The sequence below is a fragment of the Pongo abelii genome, chromosome 14 (genome assembly GCF_028885655.2).
Source record: "Pongo abelii isolate AG06213 chromosome 14, NHGRI_mPonAbe1-v2.0_pri, whole genome shotgun sequence".
Lineage (NCBI taxonomy): Eukaryota > Metazoa > Chordata > Mammalia > Primates > Hominidae > Pongo > Pongo abelii.
In genome coordinates this window covers 77,331,803-77,358,064 of record NC_071999.2, presented here as the reverse complement: position 1 = coordinate 77,358,064, position 26,262 = coordinate 77,331,803, and the positions used below count along the sequence as shown (strand labels likewise).

Here is a 26,262-nt window from a genome sequence, read left to right as displayed (position 1 = left end):
ATAAATAAATAGAACACAAAATCTTGTTCACTGCCAAATATTTAAAGAATTTTAAAAACTAGTAAGAAAGTAAAGATTTAATAACATATTATTGCATCCACAAGAGGAAAATACTGATAGCCTATATAAAATGTGTCTAACCTGTTGTAACACACAAAAATCTACAATGGACAGGTTTTTGTATTTTTAAAATCTAGCTTTCTATAATATATATTTTAATGACCTACTATAATTTCAGTCTAGTATACACCGTAATTTATTCAACCCAACACAATTATATGAGCCTTTAGGGTTTTATTTTTGCATATTCTCTCTCTCTCTCTCTCTCATTATTTCTTCAGGATGAATTTTTAGTTTTTCAATATGCAAGTGTTGGTTTAAGTAGTATTCATATTTTAAATTTCAATACAGAGGGCTAAATGCTCTTTGAGAGATATTCTATTCTACCAGTGTTGTATCGGTATGTTTTAGCTTTGCCAGAGTGAAAGCCAAAGTATGATATTTTATATTTGATTTGATTTTTTAATTCCTTATGTGCTAGTGAAATTGTAAATCTTTTAATGTTTATTAACTAATTACATATGTGTATTATTTTTCTATTCATCTGCATTTGCAATTTATTATCGGATTTTTCTTTTGTTTTATTATTTATTTATTTATTTATTTATTTATCCATTTTTAAGACGGAGTCTCGCTCTGTCGCCCAGGCTGGAGTGCAGTGGCGCGGCTCACTGCAACTTCCACCTCCCGGGTTTAAGCAATTTCCTGCAATAATTATCCGTCTTTTACATACACATTTTTCTCTTTTGTCGCTTTATTTCAGCATTAATTTTCTTAAAAGTGTTTTTAATTTGTATGTGTATAGTTCTATCAATCATTTACTCAGTACTTTCTGGTATTAATGTCATGCTTATAAAGTACTATTCCAAATATAGATTTTTTACTCATTTGTAATTTGTAATCTCCTTTTAAAATGCATAAAATTGGGCTCTATTTCAACTTTTCAAATGGCTAGCAAATTTTGACACCATTTTTAAAATTAATATAGCCTTCCAATGGTATTAAATGCAGTATTTTAGGACTTTCATATATTACCATGAATATATAAGTAAGAATCTCTGAGTACAAAATGTGCTATTTTAGTTTAAAGGTGGTTTATTTTTGATAATCTAGAACCCTGGACTAAATAATATAATTAAAAATGCACACTTTATTGCAAAAGTGTAAATTAAAATTTAAGTACATGTCTAGATTTGTAAGCCATGTTTAAAAATTTACATATTTGGGCATAGAATACTTTGGTCGATAATTTCAAGCTCTATAGATTGCTATAAGTTGAAAAATTTATGGATGATTCTGTTTCCAACCACATCGTTTTGAAGAGCTAAGACAAATCCAGAATATTCCGTTGGAGACAGGGTAATGCAAAGAAGGCACTAACTCAAAAGCCTTTCACTTTATCATCATTATCAAGTTGGCGCCATACACAACACTCTGACAAGTCGGAGTACCAGCCTTTCAGGTCTTTAAGTAACTACTAAGACAATGTTGATTCAGATGGCCATAGATCAGCAATGTGTATCCATTCTTTCCTTCATCCAGTCATTCATTGTTTTTCATTTAATAAATATTTATCGAGTCCCTACTTTGTGCCAAACATAGCTCCTCTAAAATGGGGAAATTCCAGTGAACAAAACATTCAAAATCTCTGCCCTCATGAAATATGCAAGACAGATAGTCACCAATAAACAAGTAGCTATGTAGTATTTCTGAACAACACTTAAGATAAAAACACAGTGAGGTGGGAGAAGGGAGCAACTATTAAGTGAACCCAGTGCACTTTGCGTAGTGGTTACGGAAGGTGAGACATGGGGATGTTTGACTGAAGAGCGTTCTAAGCAGCAGCAACAGCAAGTGCAAAGGTGTGGAGACAGGAACATTCAATTCTTTTTAGAGATAATACATGCATTTTTAAATAGTAAATATATTCAGAGTTGTGGAATAGAAATGCAGTCTTAAAAGTGAATTTCAGGCCGGGCATGGTGGTTCATGCCTGTAATCCCAGCACTTTGGGAGGCTGAGGTGGGTGGATCACCTGTGGTTAGGAGTTCGAGATCAGTCTGACCAACATGGTAAATCCCCGTCTCTATTAAAAACACAAAATTAGTCGGGCGTGGTGGTGCATGCCTGTAATCCCAGCTACTCAGGAGGCTGAGGCAGGAGAATCACTTGAACCTGGGAGGCAGAGGTTGTAGTGAGCCAGGATTGCGCCATTGTACTCCAGCCTAGGCAACAAGAGTGAAATTATGTCTCAAAAAAATAAAAATAAAAATAAAAAGTGAATTTGAAAAATTATCTAGATATGGCTATTCACTTCTGATGTAAATTACTTAAGGCTGAAACATTTTTCTGATTAGCATGGCAATTTAGCATGGACTTTTGCACAGACAGGCCTGGTCCTACTTCTTTAGCAGTCTGTGATTTATTCAAGTTACTTATTCTCTCATAAGGAACCATTCCATTCATCTCTAAAATGGGCATAATGATGATAGTTGTATCATAGAGTTATTGTGGAGATTAAATTATATAATGTCCATCAAAGTGTTCAGCATAATGTTAATTACATAGTAAATTCAGTTATTATTAGATCTCATGATTTCTTAAAATAATTTCAACATCCATTTTAGATTTGGGGGTACATGTGCAGGTCTGTCACATAGGAACACTGGGTGATGCTGAGGTTTGGGGTGAAGATGACCCTGTCACCCAGGCAGTGAGCATAGCACCAGATTGGCATCCCTTATCCCTTACGCCCCTCCCTAGATCTCATTGTTTTTCATCTCTATCTTGATAATTAGAGCTAAATTAATTTTCATGCTAACCTCATAAAAACCTATTAAATCATGAACACTGTACTTCACATACTATCACTTCCTAAGTATGAGTGTCGTAGTAGATCACACATTGCCCATCTGTGAAGGCCCTATTTTAAACACTCAATATTTGCTTTGCCTTTTACAATATGATCTGCAGTTACCAAATTCAACCCTGTTGGTTGAGTTAGTTAAGGCTACTGAACACACACAATTTGCTGCCCTCTGTAATGGACAGTGGAGGAGGGCTTCAGAAGAAACAAGTCTTGGTGATTATCTCAAAGGACTTGCAATATAGCTGGGATTAGCATAAGAAACATACTGAATTTACCGAAATGACCTCACTGATTCTTTGCAGATGGAGCATTTGTTGAGGCCTGGACACACTCATCATTTCTGGTGAACTCCACATTTTTCTGCCTTGGAGCCCTTGACCATGTCATTTGAAGATCTTCAATGCATTCTTCTCACTTTCTCTCTGTTAGTTAAAATAATACTCATGCGTGAAGACTCATCTTAAATGCCTTTTTTGTCTTTAGGTTTTCTGAGAGTTTCTTCTCTTTTTCCTTTCTCTTTCTAAAGTCACTTGAAGCTTAGTGTCATAGCTATGTATTCTAACAATAAGAAGATGACTTTTGGAGAGAGGGTTATGTTTTGCTGCCTTGTTTCTGCCATGGTATCTAGAATCGGCCTTTGCATGCCACGGTCACCTAGCACATGTCTGTGCACTAATAATGTTGGAAAGAGAGGACGCATTTGAAGCGAGTCATCAGATCTAAGGTCCTGGACTGTAAGGGAAGTTTGGCCAAGACTGAAGCCGTGTTTTAAATATTAGTAAATACTCTAACAAGCAATGAAATTAAAAATTGACTGAAATATGGAATTCTGTCTTCTGTTTTAAGAAATCAAAATGTCATAGCTGTTGTCTTTTCTAGACTTGTCTCTAATGTAATGTTAGTTACGGGTTTAATCAAGAAACGATTTTTTTTTCAATTTGAAATAATAAGAAAACTTATACTTTTATTCTCCATACTTCTATGCTTCAATGTATCTTTGCCTTAGTTTCCATACTTATAAAATGGAAATAATATTTCCATCCCAGAAGTTTCTTGAATTATGTGAAATAATATACATAAAGTGCTCAAAAGAATTCTGGTGCATACATTATGTCATTTCTAAATGTGAGCTCTTATGCTTTAGCCAGTTTAAACAACACTTTTAAGGCAATATGTTTTTAGTATTTTAAAATAGGATTCAGCTATAAATAAACAAGGGAACATGGGAATTAGGATAATGATCAGGATTTTAAAAGCAGCCTCAGCCTAGTATTCCATGAGAAAAAAATTCCATGATAAAACAGTGTCTATTCAAGCTTGAAAGGACAAGTGCCAATGACTTCTCCAACTCTGTGGTTCCGGTAGTTTATATCTTAATTTCTTACAACATCGAACATTAGTATTAAAAGGTCATTTATTAAAGAAAATGCTTCATCAAGAATTAAATAAAATTCAATTAATGTAAATCATATTAACAGCAATGTTTGGTGCATAGGTATCATCTATGTCAGGTAACGAATTAAGCATGTTATTAAATCTCTGCAGGGTGGAAACAGCCTTTGTCTATCTTAACATCACCCTTTCATTAGTTCATAGGCCTAGAATCCTCACGGGGGCATCAAAAAGTTGTCAGGAGGTCTCTGAATTCTGGAGTTGGTGTCTGAATTTGTGCTTCAAGATTACGTTTCTTGACAGCTCCCCATGCATTACACAGGGGAGGGGAATGGCGGATGTGTGTGTGCGTGTGTGTGTGTGTGTGTTTACAGGTTTCTCAAACAAATTAGTTATGTACATTTTCTCCAGAGGTGGCATACAAATAACTTGTCAGTGAAGGGTGAAAACATGCATTTTAGGTGGCATCAGCCATCTTGCCTCTGCATTCATAAGTGGGAAGACAAGATTGTCTGAGTTCTGATTTAATAGGTTTTTTTTACCCTCATTTGAGACTACATCTCTAAGGAAAAATCATTTAATACAAACATAGCTATTTTTCTATTTTTGTATTCATATGTGAAGATGCTTATACAGTAATCCCCTTTACCCACGGGGGATATGTTCCAAGACCCCCCATGGTTGCTTGCAAGTGTGATAGTACCTAACCTTATATATGCTGTATTTTTTTCTGTACACCCATGCCTACCTAGAATAAAGTTTAATTTATAAAGTAGACATAGTAAGAGATGAACAACAAGAATAAAATAGAACAAGTATAACCATACACTGTAATAAAAGTTATATGAATGTGGCCTCTCTTTCTCTCATTCAGAGTTTCTTCTTGTACCATACTTATCTTCAGACAGCAGTTGACCACTGGTAACTGAACTTGAAAAGCAAAACCAGGCCGGGCGCGGCGGCTCACGCCTGTAATCCCAGCACTTTGGGAGGCCGAGGCGGGCAGATCACCAGGTCAGGAGATCGAGACCATCCTGGCTAACACAGTGAAACCCCGTCTCTACTAAAAATACAAAAAAAAAAATTTGCCGGGAGTGGTGGCGAGCACCTGTAGTCCCAGCTACTCGGGAGGCTGAGGCAGGAGAATGGCATGAACCCAGGAGGCGGAGCTTGCAATGAGCCGAGATCGCACCACTGCACTCCAGCCTGGGCGACAGAGCGAGACTCTTGTCTCCAAAAAAAAAAAAGAAAAGAAAAGAAAAACCATGGATAAGAGGGTATTATCGTACCAGATTTTTGAATGTATGTGTGTGTGTGTGTGTGTGTGTGTGTGTATGTATGTAGACTTAGTTACTTTACCAGTAATTTATGGTTATGGCTGCTTTATTATATAAATATTTATGCACACTTGCTGTAGTTTTTTCCTTCTTATTGTTGGTTTGCTATAATTTCTTTACAAAGTATTTCCTTCTTATATAAAAAATATGGCAATAATTTTGATTAAGATTAAGATAATAAGTGATTACAGAAAAATGAAATAAAACTCAGTTGAGTAATGAATTTCCATCTTATGAATACAAATCCCTGTTATAGTACAGTATTGAAAGGGAGATGGATTCATTTTTGGTTAGATTCAGATTTTGTCTATATAGTTGATAATATAACATCAAGTTGTGTTCTATTTAAATGCTTCTTAAATAAGGCATGACAAGAAAATACATTTAAAATAGGTGAACCAGCTGGGTGCGGTGGCTCACGCCTGTAATCCCAGCACTTTGGGAGGCTGAGATGGGCAGATCAAGAGGTCAGGAGTTCGAGACCAGGCTGGCCAATATGGTGAAACCCTGTCTCTACTAAAAATACAAAAATTAGCCAGGCATGGTGGTGCACGCCTGTAGTCCCAGCTACTTGGGAAGCTGAGGCAGAAGAATCACTTGAACCTGGGAGGCAGAGGTTGCAGTGAGACAAGATTGCGCCACTGCAATCCAGCCTGGGTGACAGAGCAAGACTCTGTCAAAAAAAAAAAACAACAGAAAAAGAAAGAAAGAAAAGGAAAGAAAGGAAAGAAAAGAAAGAAGAAAGAAAGAAAGAAAACAGGCGAACAAATCATGATATATTAAAGATGTTTGACCAAAAATCATTGCCTACCATCATATATCTAACACATTTCTCAAAGTCAGAAATATGCAGACAGTATAGACAGAGAAGATTTGATGTATAAAACTATTAGAGAATAATTATGTGCTGGACTGTGTGAGACTAACCATGCTAAGGACGGGGAAATGAAAAATGTTTCAAGTTAGATGACTACCTGCTTTGTAAACCTTTGTCTTTGACCCAATTAAGCACCAAACATTGCTGTTAATATGATTTACATTAATTGAATTTTATTTAATACTTTATTAACTGTTTTCTTTAATAAATGACCTGTTAATACTAATATTAGGTGCTATAAGTACCCAAGTTTAAGTACTTCAGGCTTCATTACAGAAGGGGGGGTGTGTGTGTGTGTGTGTGCGTGTGTAATGGGGGGCTATGCCTGTATGGCTGTTTTGTTACTTAGCACCCCCTCCTCTCCTTCAGTTGACAAACTCCTGCTTGCTCACACCTCATCTTTCCTGAAGCACCCCATGACTTTGTCCCAACAACCATGCTCTGCAACATTTACTACAGTATTTAACACGGTTTAGTGTAATTCTCTATGTATCAATGTATTTCCCGAAATAGACCATGAGCTGCTTGAGGGAAGGTATAGTATTTTATTGTTATTTCCACCACATATTAGAAGGTCAGGCACATGGACATGTTCAATTAATGTTTGTTGACTGCATTAACATGCAAATCTGCTACAGTGGCAGTATTACACGGTGCTCAGAGCTTGGCATCTGAAGCCAGATTGCCATGGTTCACACTCTTAATATGTGTGATATTAGGTAAGTCACTTTACTTTTACTTTCTGGTGTCTCAATGTCTCATCAAAAAAAGAAGGATTATAATAGTACTTATCTCAAAAGTTTGTCAAAGTATTAAAAGAGTTAGATCACATAGTGAATTTAGCACAATCCCTGGCAGTAGATAATATAATTGCAATTATTTCATTATTTTATCTACTATTCAAAAATAAAACAAAAACATTTGGAAAAGAGGCCTTTAGAGTGTTGGAAATGGCATCTCCTGCAAAGGAAAGTTGGATATTATTTTGAGATAGGAACAATAGGTTCATATTGGGACCAAATTAACGATAACCTGAAGAAACAGAATGACGGTCAACCATTTCCACTGCAAGTTTATAAACAGGTTCTTGGCATATGCCATTGAAATAAAAGACTGAATGCATTGCTTTTGGCTCAAATAAAATATAGCCAATAGTAATTGCTGTGAATATCTTGTCATTTGAAATGTAAATTGAAAAATTACAAAAGGAAAACATTTTTATTTGTGATTATGGAGTTCATAGTTGGTGTAAAAGATTGGCTTAGATATTACATGGGGTCTCACCTAGTCATCCAGGCTGGAGTGCAGTGGTTTGATCACAGCTCTGTGCCACCTCAAATTCCTGGGCTCAAGGGATCCTCTTCCCTCAGCCTCTTGAGTAGCTGGGACCACAGGCATGCACCACCATGCCCAGCTAATTTTTGAATTGTTTGTAGAGATGGGATCTCGCCATCTTGTCCAGGCTGGTCTTGAACTCCTGGGCTCAAGCAATCCTCCTGCCTTGGCTTCCCAAAGTGCTGAGATTATAGGTGTGAGCCACCGCACCCGGGCTTGGAATATATTTTAATATTAAATTTAAATTTTGTAGAATATTGTCATGAGGTATGACAGGAGCTTTGAGAAAGAATCCAATATAGTATTAACGTTTTCCCAAACTTTAAGAAGGCCACTTAAAATGGTTTCTAATTATTTCAGAATTTGTTCTTTAGGGGATTCTAGTAAGCTTTTGCACATAATTGTAAAAGAAAGGTGTTCTGGATAGAATCATCTGTGGCCTGGAAGACTTATGGGAAGAAAGGAAAACTGTAAGGTGATTAAAAGGTTAAAAATATTTAGCTTTCTAGACAAACATGCCACTAAATGAAATTTGCAAATGGTATGAACTCTGGGAGAAATCATATATGTAGATGTGTAATGTATGCTATAGAAAGGTAAACATAAATAGTATTAAATTGTATGTCTTTTTAAAACTTTAAGTTGCACTGAAAAGCATTTCAGTCTCACAAAATATTCCTCTGTATTTTTGTGAGTGTGGGAAAGTAATCTGTTTGATGCATTTACTTATCAAGTGGTAGGTGACTTGATTCACTTTATAAAGGGACATTTACCATTGATGTAAAGAATTCCGGTTGAGACAAGAATATATCCATCTCCCTGATCTGATAAAGGTTAAGCTCCAAAAATATATTCATTAAGTTAACATATCTTAAACTAAGTTTAATATAATAATTAATATATTCTAAGATTAGTGTAACTAATATACATAATGGATTTTAAATATCTTCTTAACTTAGATCTTATGTATATTCTAAAAAAAGGGGAAGAGGACTTAGAAGCTTTAGGGGCGAGGGCGAGATTATCCCAACTACCTGCGACAGGAACTCTCTTTAGTATTTTAGGCTGTCATTAATTGTTAACACTTAATATACAAATGCTTAAGAGTGGCTTAGTTACATTCCAATATGTTTTAATTCTTTCTTTGGGGTAATTCCTTATTCAGTATGTAGTAGCTCCAACTGAGCTGGAGACTTCAGATATTTTGTCTTTGGCTTTTTAAACAGGTTTATATTAAATAAATTTCTTGTACTATTTTAGTTGTATACATTGTGACTTTTGAGGTCAGAGGCCACGATAATTTATCCTCACCAGAGTAGCTAATTTTAACTTCTGTTTATTTTTTGTTAATGATGCTTTTAGTTTACTGATACTAATTTTTTTGGTAATGATGAGCTCTTGCATTTCTTCTGCTAGAGAGTAAAATGTTTCAAGTTAGATGATCACCTGCTTTGTAAACCTCTCGCTTTGCCCCAATTATTTCTTACATTGCTCAGTATTCAACTTTTACAGAATTTGGTCAAATATGTATGCAGTAGTATTAATAGATAATGGTAACCAAAATGATCAGGACATATTGGTGTGATGTAAGGGTAAAGCCCCCCATTCTGGCATCCGGTGGAATATGTGAATTGCTGTTTTCCTAACTTTTGGAGAATAATTCTCATGTGCCCGATGACATATAGAACATGGTTTGGTACTGTTGAGAGATGAGGAATTTTCATGATTCAAATGTAAATCATACCATTGATTATATCACATTTGTTTAGAGCACAAGTCTTTAAACAAACAACAAACAAACAAACAAACTCACTAGAAATGGCAGGTTTCATGGTGAACTAAGTTTAGTAAATGCCTATGTTACCCCATTCTTGGAGATTTGTAATGCATATTAATATAGTGAAAACTCTGATAACTTGCCCCAGTAAACAAAAATATTAAAAACTTCAGGAATCTGTCAAGTTCTTCCACAAAACATATGTATGCTTAGTAGTTTAATTTGAACACAGAACCTTTTGATTAAAATATACTTTAACTTTTTCCCCACGGAACATTTGTATTTTGCATATTTGTGTATGTATTTGTTCATTTGGTGTACTGAATTACCTGCCATGCAAATAGTTGAGACAGTGCTTTTGTGCTTGCGAGCCAATAAGCTGAAAGTGCTCGCGAGGTGTCCACTGGTGATATTTGTAAGCACGTGCCCCATGGACCTCTGTATTTTGGTGAGCGTGGGAAAGTAATGTTTGATGCATTAGTTCATAGTCTGTTTGTACTGAGAAGTGCACATGACTGGGACACACAACTACACAGAGAACACTAAAAGTCCAAACAAATGTGGAATGTGAGAATGAAAACATGTTCACATTAGTCACCATTTTAAAAAGTGTATCCCTCAAAGCTTTACCAGCAATAGGAAAAAATTTGCATTAGAAGGGAAAATAATGTTAATCATATAGCTTCTGGATTATTTGGATTGTTGCCTCTCAGGAAACTGAAAAAAAGAAAAAGTTCAACTAACAAGTTAACAACATCTTTCTAAGGGAAAACTATGCATTGATAAACTGAGGATTCCAAATCAGCCACTTCTTTTGGTGAAATATTGATACACATACATTAATTTTAGGAAGTCCTTTATATCCTTTTGTGTTGATGGGTCTATTTCCTGACGTTTATTTAATCTAGACAATGTCAATGATTATTTGTACTTTTCATAGTTTATAGTTCTCACAAGGATAACATTTTTGTTTATAATCATCTGCTTTTTAGCAGATATTTTAGAACTCAAATGGAAAGGAAAGATTAAAAGGACAATTATATGTGGTTAATGATATGAGATAGAGGCAAACTTCAGGCACTAATAAAGTTTAGCCAGGGTCATGATTTGTCCACATTGAAGTCTCTGAAAAATATGATCCAAGTTGTTGAAGTCAAATTAGTTTTAAAAGTTTGTTTTAAGTTGGGGTGTGGTGGCTCACACTGTAATTCCAATGCTTTGGGAGGCTGAAGCGGGTGGATAGCTTGAGCCCAGGAATTCGAGACCAGCCTGGGCAATATGGTGAAACTCGCTCTTTACAAAAAGTACAAAAATCAGCTAGGCATCGTGGTGTGTGCCTGTAGTTCCAGCTACTCAGGAGGCTGAGCGGGGAGGATCACCTGAGCCCAAGGAGGTCGAGGATGCAGTGAGCTGTGATCACATCATGGCACTCCAACCTGAGCAACAGAGTGAGACCTTGTGTCAAAAAATAAAAAAGTTTGTTTTTATATTTTAAACATGATGTATGTTTATGACAGAGAAACGAAAATCTTCATATGTAAAAAAAAGTAACTCTCCAGTCAGAGATTCAAAGATAAGCATTCAATATTTTAGCATATTTCCTTTCAGTCTTCTATTTCTGTGTATTTATTGCTTTCTTTACTTGATTTCTCTATCTCTCATGTGCTCTGATACGTCCATATCTGCAGGTTTGTATCTTGCTTTTTCATGTTACTTAGAACGTAAGCATTCCTCTATGTTACCATAAACTTACAAACATGACTCTTCGTGATTCCATAGTGTTCAAGTGGCTATGCAAATCATTAAGCAAATTGTAACTTTCCCATCAGAAATAAATTATTTATATGTGCATATATACAAAATGTATAATATAAACATACATACATATATAAAGTTTACAAACCTCTTGGTTTTGTAGAAGCAGTTTCCTAGAAAAAAATATGCAGAATATAACCACAGAGTTGGAACTTTCCTTAGGTAAATAGATTGGAGAGGGAAAATTAACTCTTGCAGACCAGCAGAGCAAGTTGCTTTCACTCGTAAATGCTTGTTTGTGTCCCAGGATTAATCTCAGTGCTCATTTGCTGCCATGTAGCCTTCTGCTGCACTTACCCCACAGATTATTTAATTTTATTGTCCTTCTTATAGAAGGGCTTGTGTCTTTATTATTGAAACCCTAATGTCTAGCCCTGTGCTTATATACAGTAGCTCTTTTCTCTTGAATGAATGAATGAATGGTTGAACAGAACTTTTCTTTCCTTTCTCCAGGCGGGTAGGATTTGGACTTAAAATTTCTGCTGGGCAGCTGCTTTCACATTTTCCAACGTGTGGACACCACAGTTTTTGTTTTTGTTTTTGTTTCTCTGAATTTTATTTGTTTCTCTGCCCCAGCTCTTAGAAAGAGAATTGAGCTCAATTTCTCAAAAACTACTGAAGAGATTAACAAAAGATGATGTCCACAAAGGAGATTGGGTATTGAAAATTCTATAAAGTACTCTAACATCTCTTGCTCTTTTGCACTAAGCTTCTTATTAATTACTATCACTTTTGTTAAGTTCAATTTTGACTTCCCCTTAAATAAAAACAATAAATGGACCTGGAAAAGTTAGTAAACATTATACAGTTGTAGGAGAGAGACTGAAATTAGCATGAGATTGATTTAGAGTTATAAACTAAGGAAAGAAGACCCCCTGGCGATCTGTCTGTGTGTGGCAGGTTGGGAATGGGAGTGGGTGGCAAAGCTTTTTATTTAGAACTGCAGGAGAAAGTGTGCTTGGGTGAGTTCCCTAGTGTTTGGGATATTAAATGTGGATGTGGACGTCTCTGAGCTATTGCTTTCCTCTTTTAATGCAGATGTTTGAAAATACTAAAGCCTGTACTAAGGCTAATGCATGAAGCTGGCAAAAACAATTACCAAAATCATAAATTGTGATTTTATTCAAGCTATTAAGTGTGATTATTTAAGTGAGGTCTTCCATTTGATTAGAGCTAGGAGAGTTCAGCTTGCTCTAATCCTCTGGGATAGAAATGGGTCACTCTTATAGAAAATTGGGTTGATAGTGGCTACTATTGAGACAATTGAGCATTCCAGAAGAAAATGCTTTTTTCATTGTTTCGCTTCCTCTTTTCAGTTAAGTTTTTGTTTTTCTAAGTATTTTCTTTTTAAGAATAACTTATTTCTAACAAAGCATACAAAACGCTTCTTAAAGAAATCCTGATTTAATCAAGTTTTCTGAGAAGTTAGGTAGCTTGGTCAAGTCTACACCTTCTAGTAAATTGGTAGAGCCAGTATCACAGCTGGATCAATCCAGGCAATAAAATCTGTGATTTTGGCCAGAGTATTACTCATGTTCTCTTGGAGGTTCCCTAAAATGCCTTTGAAAGAAATTTAAATATTCAATTATTTTACAATTATCTTCCCTGAAGTATTCAAATCCCCTAGGAGTCAATGACCAGGATTGCATAAGGATAAAATATCAAGCCTGTCAATAAGGGAACCTAACTGTAGGTCATGAAGGGATAGAGGAAAGTCTTGTTAATAAATAAATTTTCCAACTTCTCCTCAGCCAAGAAGTTGGGAATAACTCCAACGAGAGGTTCATAGTTGTTGTCCTGTTCTTAGGCAAAAGAGTAAGTGATGTACTTGTCCCTACAAGTGTTTTCTTTCAGTCCCTTTCATTCTTCACAAAGGTATCCCAAGAGCTTGCTCTCACCTAATTGAAAGTAATCCCCAGTAGGGTGTTAGCTGATGGCTTTAGGGTGTTACCACCACCAAGAATATTTGCATTTTAATGAAAGGTTTTAAAAGAACTTGAAGCTTAAAGACTGAAAGCAATAAATCTCTATTGGTGGAATTTGAGGCAATGTGATAGATTGGGCAGGAGATATCTGTGGTGAAAGGAGCCCACCGGGTCTATTCTAATCACAGCGTGAATTAAAGTGTTCCTACTTAGTTGCTTCACTTCTACTTCTAAAGTGAGGGCTGTGGGGACAATTCCTGTGGCCAGAATAATAAGGTACTTCTAAGTAGTTTGATTTTCTTTAAAATCAAAACAAGTTAAAGGGCTATACATTTCAAATCTTTTAACTTCCTTGTTCTTTCCCACTTTTTCTGTAGCATCTTGCTTGCGATTTCCCAAACCCTCTATTCTATTTTCTCTGGGCTTGAGAAGTATATTTAGCATTACGTTTAGAGTTAGAGTTTCAAACTCATTCTGTGCCTTACTTTTCATTTCTCGGAAACTTTATGACCCTGGAATTGATAAGGTAGTATACTTGAGGGATTTGGGAGAAATGGCTTTACAAATAGGGTTATTATTATTATTTTTATTATTTTACTACATAGAGTGAACCAGACACTGAGCTACATTTTAAGGACACACAGATACATTTTGTGCAATTTCTGTCAAGTAGCCTTGGGAGATAAGCAAATAATCCGATTATTGCAATCAGTGCAGGAAGAATTATAGGTTCCCCATGCTCTATCATAGAGCACAGAAAAAATACTAACTAGAAGTGGTTGGTAAGAAGGATGATTAAAGTTTAGGCAAGTTTAGTCAGATAAAACAGGAATGAGGATGGGTTGGCATAAAAAAGGGCTTTAATGGCAAAGGAGGCAGCATCTTTAAAGACAGTGTAATAGGAGACCAGAGCCACTGAGGAAACTGTTAAGAAACTGAGTAGGGCCAAATATAAGCTATGAATGTAGGAATAAAGTGTTGAAATTGGAAAAGCCATCAGGGATCAAATATTGAAATGGCTTTGACGCCATTTCAAGGATTGTGAATCCAGTAGGGAACCACTGATATCTTTAAGCAAATGGAAAGCAAGGTCAAATTTGCATTTTATAAAAATCCTTCTGGAATTAGCATGGAGAGTTGTTTAGACTCTGGACTCTAGACTCTGGAGTGGGACAAAATTGAATGTGTGTCTTGGAAGAGTTTGGAAAGCTGTAACCATGTATCAAGAAATGAGGGATTGATCTGGAAGGTAGGAGTGGGGACATAGAAGAGAAAATAGATTAGAAAGAAATCCTCAGAAAGATAATATTTAAGTATACAAAAGAAGGAAAAGACACAAATGACTCCTGGATTTTTGGCTTAGTCAATTAGATTCCATTTCGCTGAACCAGGGGAAAAAAAATAGGTTTTAATGGGATAGATGCTGAGTTCAGATTTAGACAAGCTGAGTCTTAGATTATTATAGAACATCCAAGCAGAGATTTCCAGCACATAAGCATTAATCTGTCTGAATCCCAGGAGAAAGATATGGGCTGTAGATATATATTTAGCCCTTAGCCCTTAGCATCTAAGTGATGCTAATAGAAGAGATCACTCAAGGAAAATGGATACTATCAGAGGGCTGTTGATTGACCACAGACAAGTAACAAGAGTTAAAAAGCCAACTGAGAATGAGGAGTAATCATGAGAAAGTAATAATAAGAGGAAGTAGCTTGAGAGATACTTCAAGAACAATAAGCACGACAATATCCCTATTGGTTAACAAAACAGAAAGACAAGCAAACAGTCTTGCTCTTTTTCCAGCATCCTCCAGGATCTAGCCCTAGGCAATAACTGACAGTCTCAATCACTGCTCCTCTTCCTATTTGACTTGTTTCAGCTCATTTGAAACAATCCTGTATATCCATACATTTTTCATGGCTTCATTTCTTTCTCACATTCTCACTGGAGTGTAATTTTCTTTTATTCTTTTCTTCTCCATGCTTAATTCTTCTTCAGAATTCTCTTCTAATGTTCCCGCTGCCTTCTTCCTTCCCATGACATGGTAGTATCATCATCCATCCTAACTTCCAATTAGTATTCAGATTGCAACTTTCTTATGGGATTTAGCACTTTACAACTTGCATCATAGTTGTTTATGCACCAGATTCTTCCCCTTTGGCAAGAATACAAACTTCTGAAGTCTAACAACCCATTCTCCTAAATTAGCCTCCATAGTGCACCTCTTTGAAAACAGCAGGTACTTAATAATTATTTGCTCAATCACCACAAACATTACCTACCTAAATTAAACAGATAACGTCTTTGAATCTTCTGATAAGTCTAGGGATCTCAGCCAAGGCAAAACATGAAAATGCTTATTTATGAGGCTATATCTGTTAGTTTTGAAATATCTAGGCACATTTTGGCCAAATAAATGATGGGAGAGCATTTCATAAAGCACATTTATGATACAGAGGCAAAAAGTGAAAACACAATGCTAAAACTTTGTTTTCAAAAATTGTAATATTATATACTTTAGGTTGTTTTCCATTAATGATTGCAAATAGCTGTCTCTACCTCTGCCTCTGCTTATAATTGTAATAATTAATCTTGTGCAATGGACATGTAAAGTACAGTACTGCTAAAACACAAAGTATTTTTATTTATCCTAAAGGTACATATGAGATGCTACCCTGGCAGTTCCTTAATGATATCCTACAAATAATCCTAAGCCTTTCAAGTATATTTTAGTATATTAAAAGTAAGGGAACTTAGTGGGGGATGTTCACTTAAATAGAATAAGGGTTAAATGATAACTTGACTTATCTTTTAAATGACAAAAAATAAAGAAATTGCAAGACCTTTTCACACATTAGATATGTATTGTCATTTATCATCTAGATATCAGGCTAGCAGTGCGAAGTAATAAAACATATCATCGAAAAATGTGCTATAGGTCTGAATCACTCTTTCATTCCACCTCCCAGCTAACTGTAGTATTAAATCAAACAAGCAGAACATTTCCTTAGGCAGCCATTGCCTTTTAATTTCCTGAAGAACCTTAAAATATCATTCATTACAAGTACTACACATATTTGGTTTTTAAAAGTCTCATAAATCAATAGCAGTCTGACTGTAATAATTATTACAAGTTAGTGCATAATTTTCGTGCTGAAGGCTGCATGCAGAACTTTAGCATATGCAAACGAGGCAATTCAAACTGTGTATAGATATTAATATGAAGAAGCAGGTAACGAGGTGCAGGCTATGAATTATGCATCAGGAGTGGCTGATCTTCAATGAGGAAAATGAATTCAGCATGTAATCTAATTAGTGATGGAAGTCTATTACATCTAACTGCAAAAGCAACCGTCCTTGAAACAAATTTATTTACAGTCCATGTTACCACTTGAAACAACTTTGAAATCATGTGTAAGACAACAGCTTAATTGTAAAAATTTTTTGTTTGTTTGTTTCAGTTCTAGACCTGGAAGGCCTCCTAAGAGGACTCAAAGTGTCACCTCCCCAGAGAACTCTCACATCATGCCACATTCTGTCCCTGGTCTCATGTCTCCTGGGATAATTCCACCAACAGGTAAGACTGCTACTCACTTATGCCAAAAAATATTAAAAATCAGCCAATGTCATAGCTTTTATATATATCTGTGGTTACATCGATATTTACACACATCAATTATATTTTGTGCACACTAAGATAATGTTACTGAGATAATTTATTTCAAAACTGCATTATGATTACCATCTTTTCTTTATTTAAAATAAAAAAAAAGCTGAACTGAGCACAGTGCTAGAAGTTATTTTAATTAATCCTACCACAAATATCAAACATCAAATTATTATTCCTATTTTCTTATTAAGGAATCAAAGTTCAGAGAAAATCAGTGACTCTCTCAAGGTCACTCAGCTGTAGCTGTCAGTTGTTATTCAAACCCAGGTCTTTGGATTTTAAACTTGTTTAGCATTCCAGAAATTGATAGACATTCATCCAAACAAAAGACAGTAACTATATTGAATAGAAATGTCTCGTAATTTTTCGCCAACTAATACGTTTCTATTAGAACCCATCTGAAGGATGTTTATTTCTAGAATTTTGAAAATGTATAAGTAAAAGAATAGTCTTGACTTCATAAGCTCCATACCATACCATAAAGATATTTCATAATGCACTGGAGCAAAATTAATTCGTTTGATTTCTACCACCTGAATGGGTTCATTAATTATTTTATTTACATAAACATATGTTTGCCCATCTTTATTGTTTCATCAGGAAATGAGCCAGATCCATGAGTAAATTAAAATATTGCTGATATTATTATACAATATATAATATTTATATTAATGTTTTTTCTTTATCATATGTATATTAAGGAAATATACATATGAGCATATAAATGTCATGTATTATAATACAGCTGATACAATAAAGGTAATCAGGCAAGATGAGAAGAGAGTTTTTCTTTTTTCTCTAAATTCCTGTATCAGTATTTTATTTTTCTGTGTAACATTTGTCTTCCTGTGTGCTCTAATATAATCATGGAGTAATCTTATTTCATATGTCATATTTGGGTGGAAGTTTCTTGACATCAATGACTGTCTCTAACTCATCTTTATTTTTGCAGTAATGTCTAAACAGTTCATTCACCTTTGTGGCTATTTAACAAAAATCATTAAGTTTAATTTGTAGCTATTTCAGCTATTTGTTCATTTTATATATTTAATATTTTTTTTCAGCAAGGCCCCAATAATTTTAATTTTAATTTTAATTTTTGTTTTTAAGACAAAGAGTCTCCCTCTGTTACTTGGGCTGTAATGCAATGGCTCAGTCATGGCTCACTGCAGCCTGGACCTCCTGAGCTCAAGAGATCCTCCCACCTCAGCCTTCTGAGTAGCTAGAACTACAGGCACAGGCCACCATGCCTGGCTAATTTTTGTATTTTTTTTCTAGACATGGGGTTTCTTCATGTTGCCCTGTCTGGTCTTGAACTCTTGGACTCAAATGACCCATCTGCCTTGACCTTCCAAAGTTCTTGGATTACGGGCATGAGCCACCATACCCAGCCACCAAAGGTTTTTCATAGTAAATAATTGAAAATTCCATGAAAATATTTTTATACTAATTTCGTGCATGAAAATTGAAATCAATAGCTGAAAATTGCCCAATTTCAAGGCGACTATCATCATTTTAATTTGTTTAGTCATGTTTTTCAAGTAACTGAATCCTACTGCCTGATATTCTAATTCCAATTTGAGATTTGGAAAAATCAAATAGGTAGTACTTTGTTAATCCTTGCTCATTTATGTTTAACTGAATGATAAAGATTTCTGTTTAGAAAATTTGGGACTTGGGAATGACATAGGAGAATCTTTTATACTACATATGAAAATCTTAACTTCTCTTTTCTTTCTTTTTTCTTTTTTCTTTTTTTTTTTTTTTTTTGAGACAGAGTCTCGCTCTGTCACCAGGCTGGAGTGCAGTGGCACAATCTCGGCTACCTCAGCCTCTGGAGTAGCTGGGACTATGGGTATGTGCCACCACACCCGAATAATTTTTTGTATTTTAGTAGAGATGAGGGTTTGACCATGTTGGCCAAGATGGTCTCGATCTCCTGACCTCATGATCCATCCGCCTCGGCATCTCAAAGTGCTGGGATTACAGGCGTGAGCCACTGCCCCTGGCCAACTTTTCATGTTTTATAGCTGAAAGACTCAAGTGTGAAATAGAAAAGACCTCAGAGTCTTTGTGACATAATTAACCTCTCAATGAACCATGTTTCTGAGGGTTTTTTTTTAAATAACCATTTTAATAATCATTTTTTCTGTATTTAGTAAACTTGTGTTGACTCTGAATTGTTACTTACTCACAGTTATAAGAGAAAAAAATGTATTCTAGATCGTATTCATATTATAATAGGGAAGATTTGTCTGCCCATATTTAATCTTTAAAGATGAAGATGATACATAGTTCATTACCAAAGTAATGATTAAATAAGATGATACCATCAAAATGTAAATAGCAACACCTCACATAGTTCACACCATCAAGTATCTTTTGGGTAAGTAAGTGGAGTTTCTAAATAAAGGAAGGTCATATTCCAAAGTCCCAACTCAAAATATTAAATTATTTTTTCAAAGAACTCTTTCTGAAATACATTATGCACTTCCCGGCTTGGTGAACAGAGACACCGAAGATACTTTAAATTTGGTCTTTCATTTTCAAAGTATGATCATTTTCTGTATTTCAATCACTGTGCCTTCTCAGACATTCTACTTTTGTTCTTTCTTATATGTTTTGAACCCAGAAACCAGGACTTCTGTCAAGCTAAGCATTATATTGAAAAAAGACCTTAAGCAGCCATGTTCTAAAGAAGAATGAGGAAATGGAGGCTCATTAGGAGCATAAACTGGATTAGAAAGGGGATGTTAGGCTGGGCCTGGGGTTCAGGCCTATAATCCCAGCACTTGGAGAGGCTGAGGCAGGAGGATTGCTTGAAGCTAGGAGTTCCAGACCAGCCTGGGCAACATAGCAAGGTTTAATCTCTACAAAAAATCAAAACAATTTAGCTGGGTGTGGTGGCCTGTGCCTGCAGTCTCAGCTACCAGGGTGGTTGAGGCAGGAGGATCACTTGAGCCTGGGAGATCCAGGTTTGTGGTGAGCTATGATCGTACCACTGCATTCAAGCCTGGGCAACAGAAAGAGACCCTGTCTGAAAGAAAAAAAAGAAAGAGAGAAGGAAAGAGAGAGAAAGGAAGAAAAAAAGAAGGACGGAAGGAAGGAAGGAAGGAAGGGAGGGAGGCAGGGAGGGAGTTAGTTTAGTGCCCTGTAGACCTCAGCAAATTGCTTTAGAACAGGGTGTGTGAGCCAGCTCACTACTATTTTGCTTACTTTCAACTTTTAAACATTAGTCCAAAGATTTTAGGTTGCCAGAAGTTTGACTATCGCACATGAATGGCGTTACCTTCATATATTCAGTATGATTTCTCTTTTTATGTAAAATTTTTCTAGATGAAGAAGTTTAGATTTTAGGGAACACAGAGTAATGTCTTCATATACTGGGGAACATATCTGTACTGTCTTAAAACATTAAGTGGAAATCTAATGATCCTAAATACATTTTATAATTCTCAAGAAGTATATAACATCTTTCTCCCAGGACAGTCTACCAAATGCTTTAGTGTATTTGGGGAATATGACTAAATATGATTATATAGACTTTTAAATTTGCAGGACTTTATTTATGTACTTTTGTCTTCTGAGAAGTAACATTTGAAAACGATAAAAAGACGTAAATGTATCTTCAAGGTTGCCTAACTTTGTCCTGTGAAAAGAAAATGGATTAATTTAGACAAATTTATAAATACCCATTGATTGGCTGGGGGGCGGTGGCTGATGCCTGTAATCCCAGCACTTTGGGAGGCTGAGACAGGCGGATCATGAGGTCAAGAGATCTAGACCATCCTGGCCAACATGGTGAAACCCCGTCTCTACTAAAAACACAAAAATTAGCTGGATGTGGTGGTGGGCTCCTGTAATCCCAATTACTTGGGATGCTGAGGCAGGAGAATCGCTTGAACTCGGGAGGCAAAGTTTGCAGTGAGCCGAGATCGCACCACTGCACTCCAGCCTGACGACAGAGTGAGACTCTGTCTCAAAAACAAAACAAAACAAAACAAAAAAACAAACAAAAAACACCTATTGATTCAGTCCTAATCATTCTTTTATTGTTTCTTTTCAAGAATTGAACATTGGAGTTAAATGATAGTTTTCCCTGGATGCATTTGTTTTCTTAGAAAAAAAAAGACTATTTTTTTTAAAAAAATGTATTTTCCCAGTCTTAATATTAAGTATTTAGGTATCTATACTTGAAACAAAAACAAAAACAAATACAAAACAAAACAACAAACTTTGAGATTGCTTGTGGAATTTTTATGTGTTATTTTGGCTGCTTGAGTGGGCTTGTGTGTAACCTTAGAAGGGGTGTGGGCAGATGGTGATAATTTCTAAAAGTTATGGTTGTCACCGGATGCCATAGCAACCAGAAGTTGAAGTTAATGAAAGAAAGAAAGTTCTTTGTAGAGTCACACAAGGCAATACCTCCTGCTGTGGTCACTACATTGATTTTGACTGAGCACTTGTCATAAATCATTTTTGATAATAACTACCAGTTTGAAATAATTCATCCTAGCAACAGACTTCCAATAACATTCATACTTTTTATAAGATGATGTCTATTTAAAATTAAGAAAGGGGTTATTTAGGAATTCAAAATACTCCCCTCTTGTCCAGGAATGCAATGTGGATAGCGTAGTTGCCAACTTTCTGATTTCATCTTTAAGTCAGTATGCAAATTAATTTTGAAATACAATTTTCATAAAAATACTAAGAATTAATTGAGTCCTCAGTATTTGTTTTTGACATATAAAAATTATTTAATATCTTCTTAAAATACACTCAAATTAAATGAATGAATGATTTATAGTTCTGTCTCTTGGATCTGTCTTTTCTCTCACTGTGATCTTGTATTCACAAGATACCTATTCAGGGTAAAGAAAGCAATTGTACACACATACCTTATGCTTAAAAGGTAAGAATTTATAACTTGCAAATTTATCATTTTGGAAAAAGTACTGGACCGGGGCAATATTAATCTAGAATTAATCCTATTGAAACATTCTTATCTTTAAAAAAGTTTAGAGAAAAATGTTCTCATGTGGTGAATTCATGAACATATTTCAAATTTAGTGTTCTTTTTTCTACTAAATAGTAAACAGCAACAATATCTAAACAATCTCTTTTGTAATATTAGCATTTGTAATAGTTTAAATGCATTAAAAATTTCAACTTCTCAGGAGAAAATTTACAATGTAAAACTGTGCCTGGGCTGGGAACGTGGCTTATGCCTGTAATCCCAGAAATTTGGGAGGCCGAGGCGGGTGGATCACCTGAGGTCAGGAGTTCGAGACCAGCCTGGCCAACATAGTGAAACCCCATCTTTACTAAAAATACAAAAATTAGCTGGGCGTGGTGGCAGGTGCCTGTAATTCCAGCTACTTGGGAGGCTGAGGCAGGAGAATCGCCTGAACCCGGAAAGCGGAGGTTACAGTGAGCTGAGATCATACCATTGCACTCAAGCCTGGACAAGAGAACAACACTCCATCTCAACAACAAAAAAAATTGTGCCTTGTATGTTGAGAAGTTTATTATAATAAATGCTTTGTATTTCATTGGAATACTCATAAGTAAGGAGAACAGAAAAATGCACAAGTAAAACAGCCACAAATGGTTGGGTTGTCTTCACTAATAAATTAAACATAACAATCTACTACTGTATGCCTTACCCAAAGAATAAATCTCATATTAACTATTTAAACACTTGATGTTTATGCAATATGTTTTTATGTGTTTTCATATATTTATATATCTAGGAAATATTTGAGAGGTTTGATAACTAGACATTTTGTTGAGGATAGCACATTTAACCTATAACTGCTTAATACATGTTCCCTTTGTATTTTTCTTGAAGAGAAAAATTAAAAGGTATGTCTTCTTTTTTTTTCCTTTTTGTAAGGCCCACATAAACTTTAGACTTCATCATGCAATTTGTTTAGTTTTCAGACTTGAATGGATCACTCTATTAGTTTCCTGTGCCTGCCATAACAAATTACCACAAGCTTAGTGACAAAACCACAATTTATACTCTCAGAGTTCTGGAGGTTGCAAGTCCAAAATCAGCATCATTGGGCTGAAATCATGGTGTCAGCAGGGTACCCCCTCTGGAGGCTCTAGGGGAGACTCCAGTCCCTTCCTCTTTGAGCTTCTGGGAGCTGCAGGCATTTCTTGGTTTTGTGGCTGCCTGGCTCCAATTTCTGACTCTGTGGTAATGTTGCCTTCGTGTGTGTGTGTGTGTGTGTGTGTGTGTGTGTGTAAAATCTCCCTCTGACTCTCTTTTAAGGACACTTGTGATTGTATTTAGGCTACATTAGATAATACAGGATAATCTCCTATCTTAAGATCCTTAACATAATCACATCTACAAAAAAATTTTTTTTTTAATGTAAAGTAGCATTCACACATTTCCTGGATTAGGACATGGGCTTAATTTTGGAGGCCATTGGCAGCCTACCACATCCAGTAAGTCACTAGGCTAAGTATTATGAGAAGTCCAAGTGGGGTGTGGTAGATATGCACACAGAAGATTTTGGCCTATTTTATTCACCTTGGTATCACTGGTGTGTAGAATATTGCCTGGCACAGAGCAGATATTCAAACTAAATATTTGTTCAATGAAAATGGCTAATAAATGTTTAGTAAAGGATTTCTGAGAGAAATTATTATGCCTTACAATTACAAATTTAAACACTGGTGTATTAATGTAGCTTCTAAAATCCCATTAAGCACAGTTAGGCTCCAGATTAAAGATGCAGCGTGTAGAACCTAATGGAAGTATACTAAGTATATGGAAGGCATTATTTGTTTGTTTATAGGTTATGATGGTTACATTTAAGCATAATCATCAATTGATGGAATTTAAATCTCTAAATTGATGCTCTAGAGAAGTGATATTTATAGAAATAACATAGTAGCATGGAACATATTACTCTTTTTATATTATTATACTTGAATTTCTGGGGTACATGTGCAGAATGTGCAGGTTTGTTACACAGGTATACACGTGCCATAGTGGTTTGCTGCATCCATTAACCTGTCATTTACATTAGGTATTTCTCCAAATGCATTCTCTCCCCCAGCCCCACACCCCTCAACAGACACCGGTGTGTGGTGTCCCCCACCCACCCCCATGTCCATGGGAACATATTACTGTTTACAATTCCTGCATATACAGGTATATATAACTACATTTGCACTATATTATATAATCCTTTAAGATTAGAATTTTCATTGTACCTCCAGTATCTTGATATATAAGTAATTTAATACATATAAATAAAATATATTTCTTAAGTTAACTGAATGTAAATATAGCTCTTGTTATGATGAACTACATAAGAAATATATTTACTTCTTTTTCCTATGTGACATGTTATAACAGAGTACTTCTGTTAAATCACAATATGCCCTGGGTCTGTTACTAGCATAGATATTTATAAAAATCATTTCTTTCTTATCTCTTAGAGCAATGATCTATTATTTTTAGACTTAATTAAATAACCACATATTACTAGACTTCTGGACAGTCCTCTCATCTACTTAATTTAGAAGAAAATTACCATACTTTCTTCCCTAATTTATTTCTCTCTTCTAAGTTTCTATTGAGTTCTGTAGTCTCTTTTCCTACACTGGTCTGTACTAAGAATTAAAATCTGCTTATACTTCTCTCTCAGTAGATTTCCCATAATGAAGTTGCTAATGTCTTTAAGTGACTAACTGCAAGGTATTATTAGCTTCCTTTTAGTAATATGATGCCTCCTTCAACAAGAGAAGTTTACTTACATTAAGAAAAGCAAATCAGATTTTCAGAGTCAACTTTTGATTATGACAGTGGATACTGTATAGATTACCTGGAGCTTTGTAGCTTTGCAGATATCCATTTATTTGTGAAATTCTTAGTGTTCTAATCCCTTGGTTATATCATGGATGTGCCACATGTTATCTTTTATTGCTCGCTATAATTTTTTAACCAGTAGGAGGTGCAGCTGCTATCTTACGTCCCTTCCTAACTGAGAAATGGGAGAAATACAAATATTGTTTATTTTAGTGCAAAACAAAATAAACTGTTGATTTTTATTTTTATTTTATTTATTTATTTATTTTAGCCTCTCTCTTTGATAGGCTTTCCTCTCTGAGGCTAACCTCAAAGCTTCAACTCCGTCCCTTAATGATGTGCTGTAGGTTAGTTATTAAAGATTTAACCATAAAATGTGGAACTTCTTTTTATTTTCTCCATACGTTTTGGGGATAAGTTTCAGAACTTTACGTCCTTTGTAAAGATGTAAAATTGCTGTGAAAGGGTTGGCAGGAACAACATTTCTAGAGAAGCTGGTAAAAGCCAGAAAGATCATTGTGTTTATAAAACCTTGCCGTTTGTGTCCCGAAACATTTATTATCCTACTTATTCATTAATTTAAGACCTGATTTAAACATATTCTGCATGAAAAATGATGAAGAATTTCATTTGGCTCTGTAACCATATAAATGAACATTATGGTACAACTTTGGAAAGTGCTAATATAAACCAAACTTAATAGATAGAAATGTGAAGTCCAGATAAATGGAAACAACAGTACTATTTTGCTCTACACTTCAGGTGGCATTTGGAATATTATGTTCAGTCATGGCACCACAATTTTTAGTAAGACATTGACAAACTTGTGAGCATTAAGAGAACAGTCATGCTGATAGCAATTTGGAAATGATGGTGATGTTTAGTCTTAAGAAGACTTACAGATAATCTGAAAGTGGATGATACAATAGAATCATATTGTGCACTTCTGAGGACAGAAATCTGACTGATAGAATAAATTGCAGAGAAGTCTACATTGGCTTCCGTAAGAAAGAGCTTTGCTGTGTGGAGAACTGTCAGAAAGTGGAATGTATTACTAATAAAACCTCAAATTTTCCTTCTGACAGAAATGTTCAAGAGAAAACTGGGATGAAAAGTTGTTAGCCATGGTTTTTCTATTCAATTTATTTAATAGGCTATATTGTTTATGTTATAAAACAGTACGATTTTTTTGAAAACTTATTCTCCCTCCCTAACCATCAGCTGTAAGTTTTCCCACTTTAGAATTACTGTTGTTAGTTAAATTTGAAGGCAATTTTACATTGAGTGGGAGGTAGGTTGGGGAAGACCACCTTGTTCCCTTCTAATTATGAAATATGTGGATTCTATTTTATTTTATTTTTAATTTTTCTC

At 35.3% G+C, this 26,262-nt stretch overlaps 1 protein-coding gene across 4 annotated transcripts in view; it reads left to right on the top strand.

Annotated features, from left to right (window-relative positions):
• Positions 1-26,262, top strand: part of DACH1 (dachshund family transcription factor 1) — a 424,843-nt gene that overhangs the window by 167,254 nt on the left and 231,327 nt on the right. For all 4 annotated transcript variants that reach the window (XM_009248687.4, XM_054529097.2, XM_054529096.2 and 1 more), the window contains exon 2: positions 16,849-16,964. In XM_009248687.4, the coding sequence (XP_009246962.4) occupies positions 16,849-16,964 (116 nt within the window). The remainder of the gene's footprint in view (positions 1-16,848; positions 16,965-26,262) is intronic.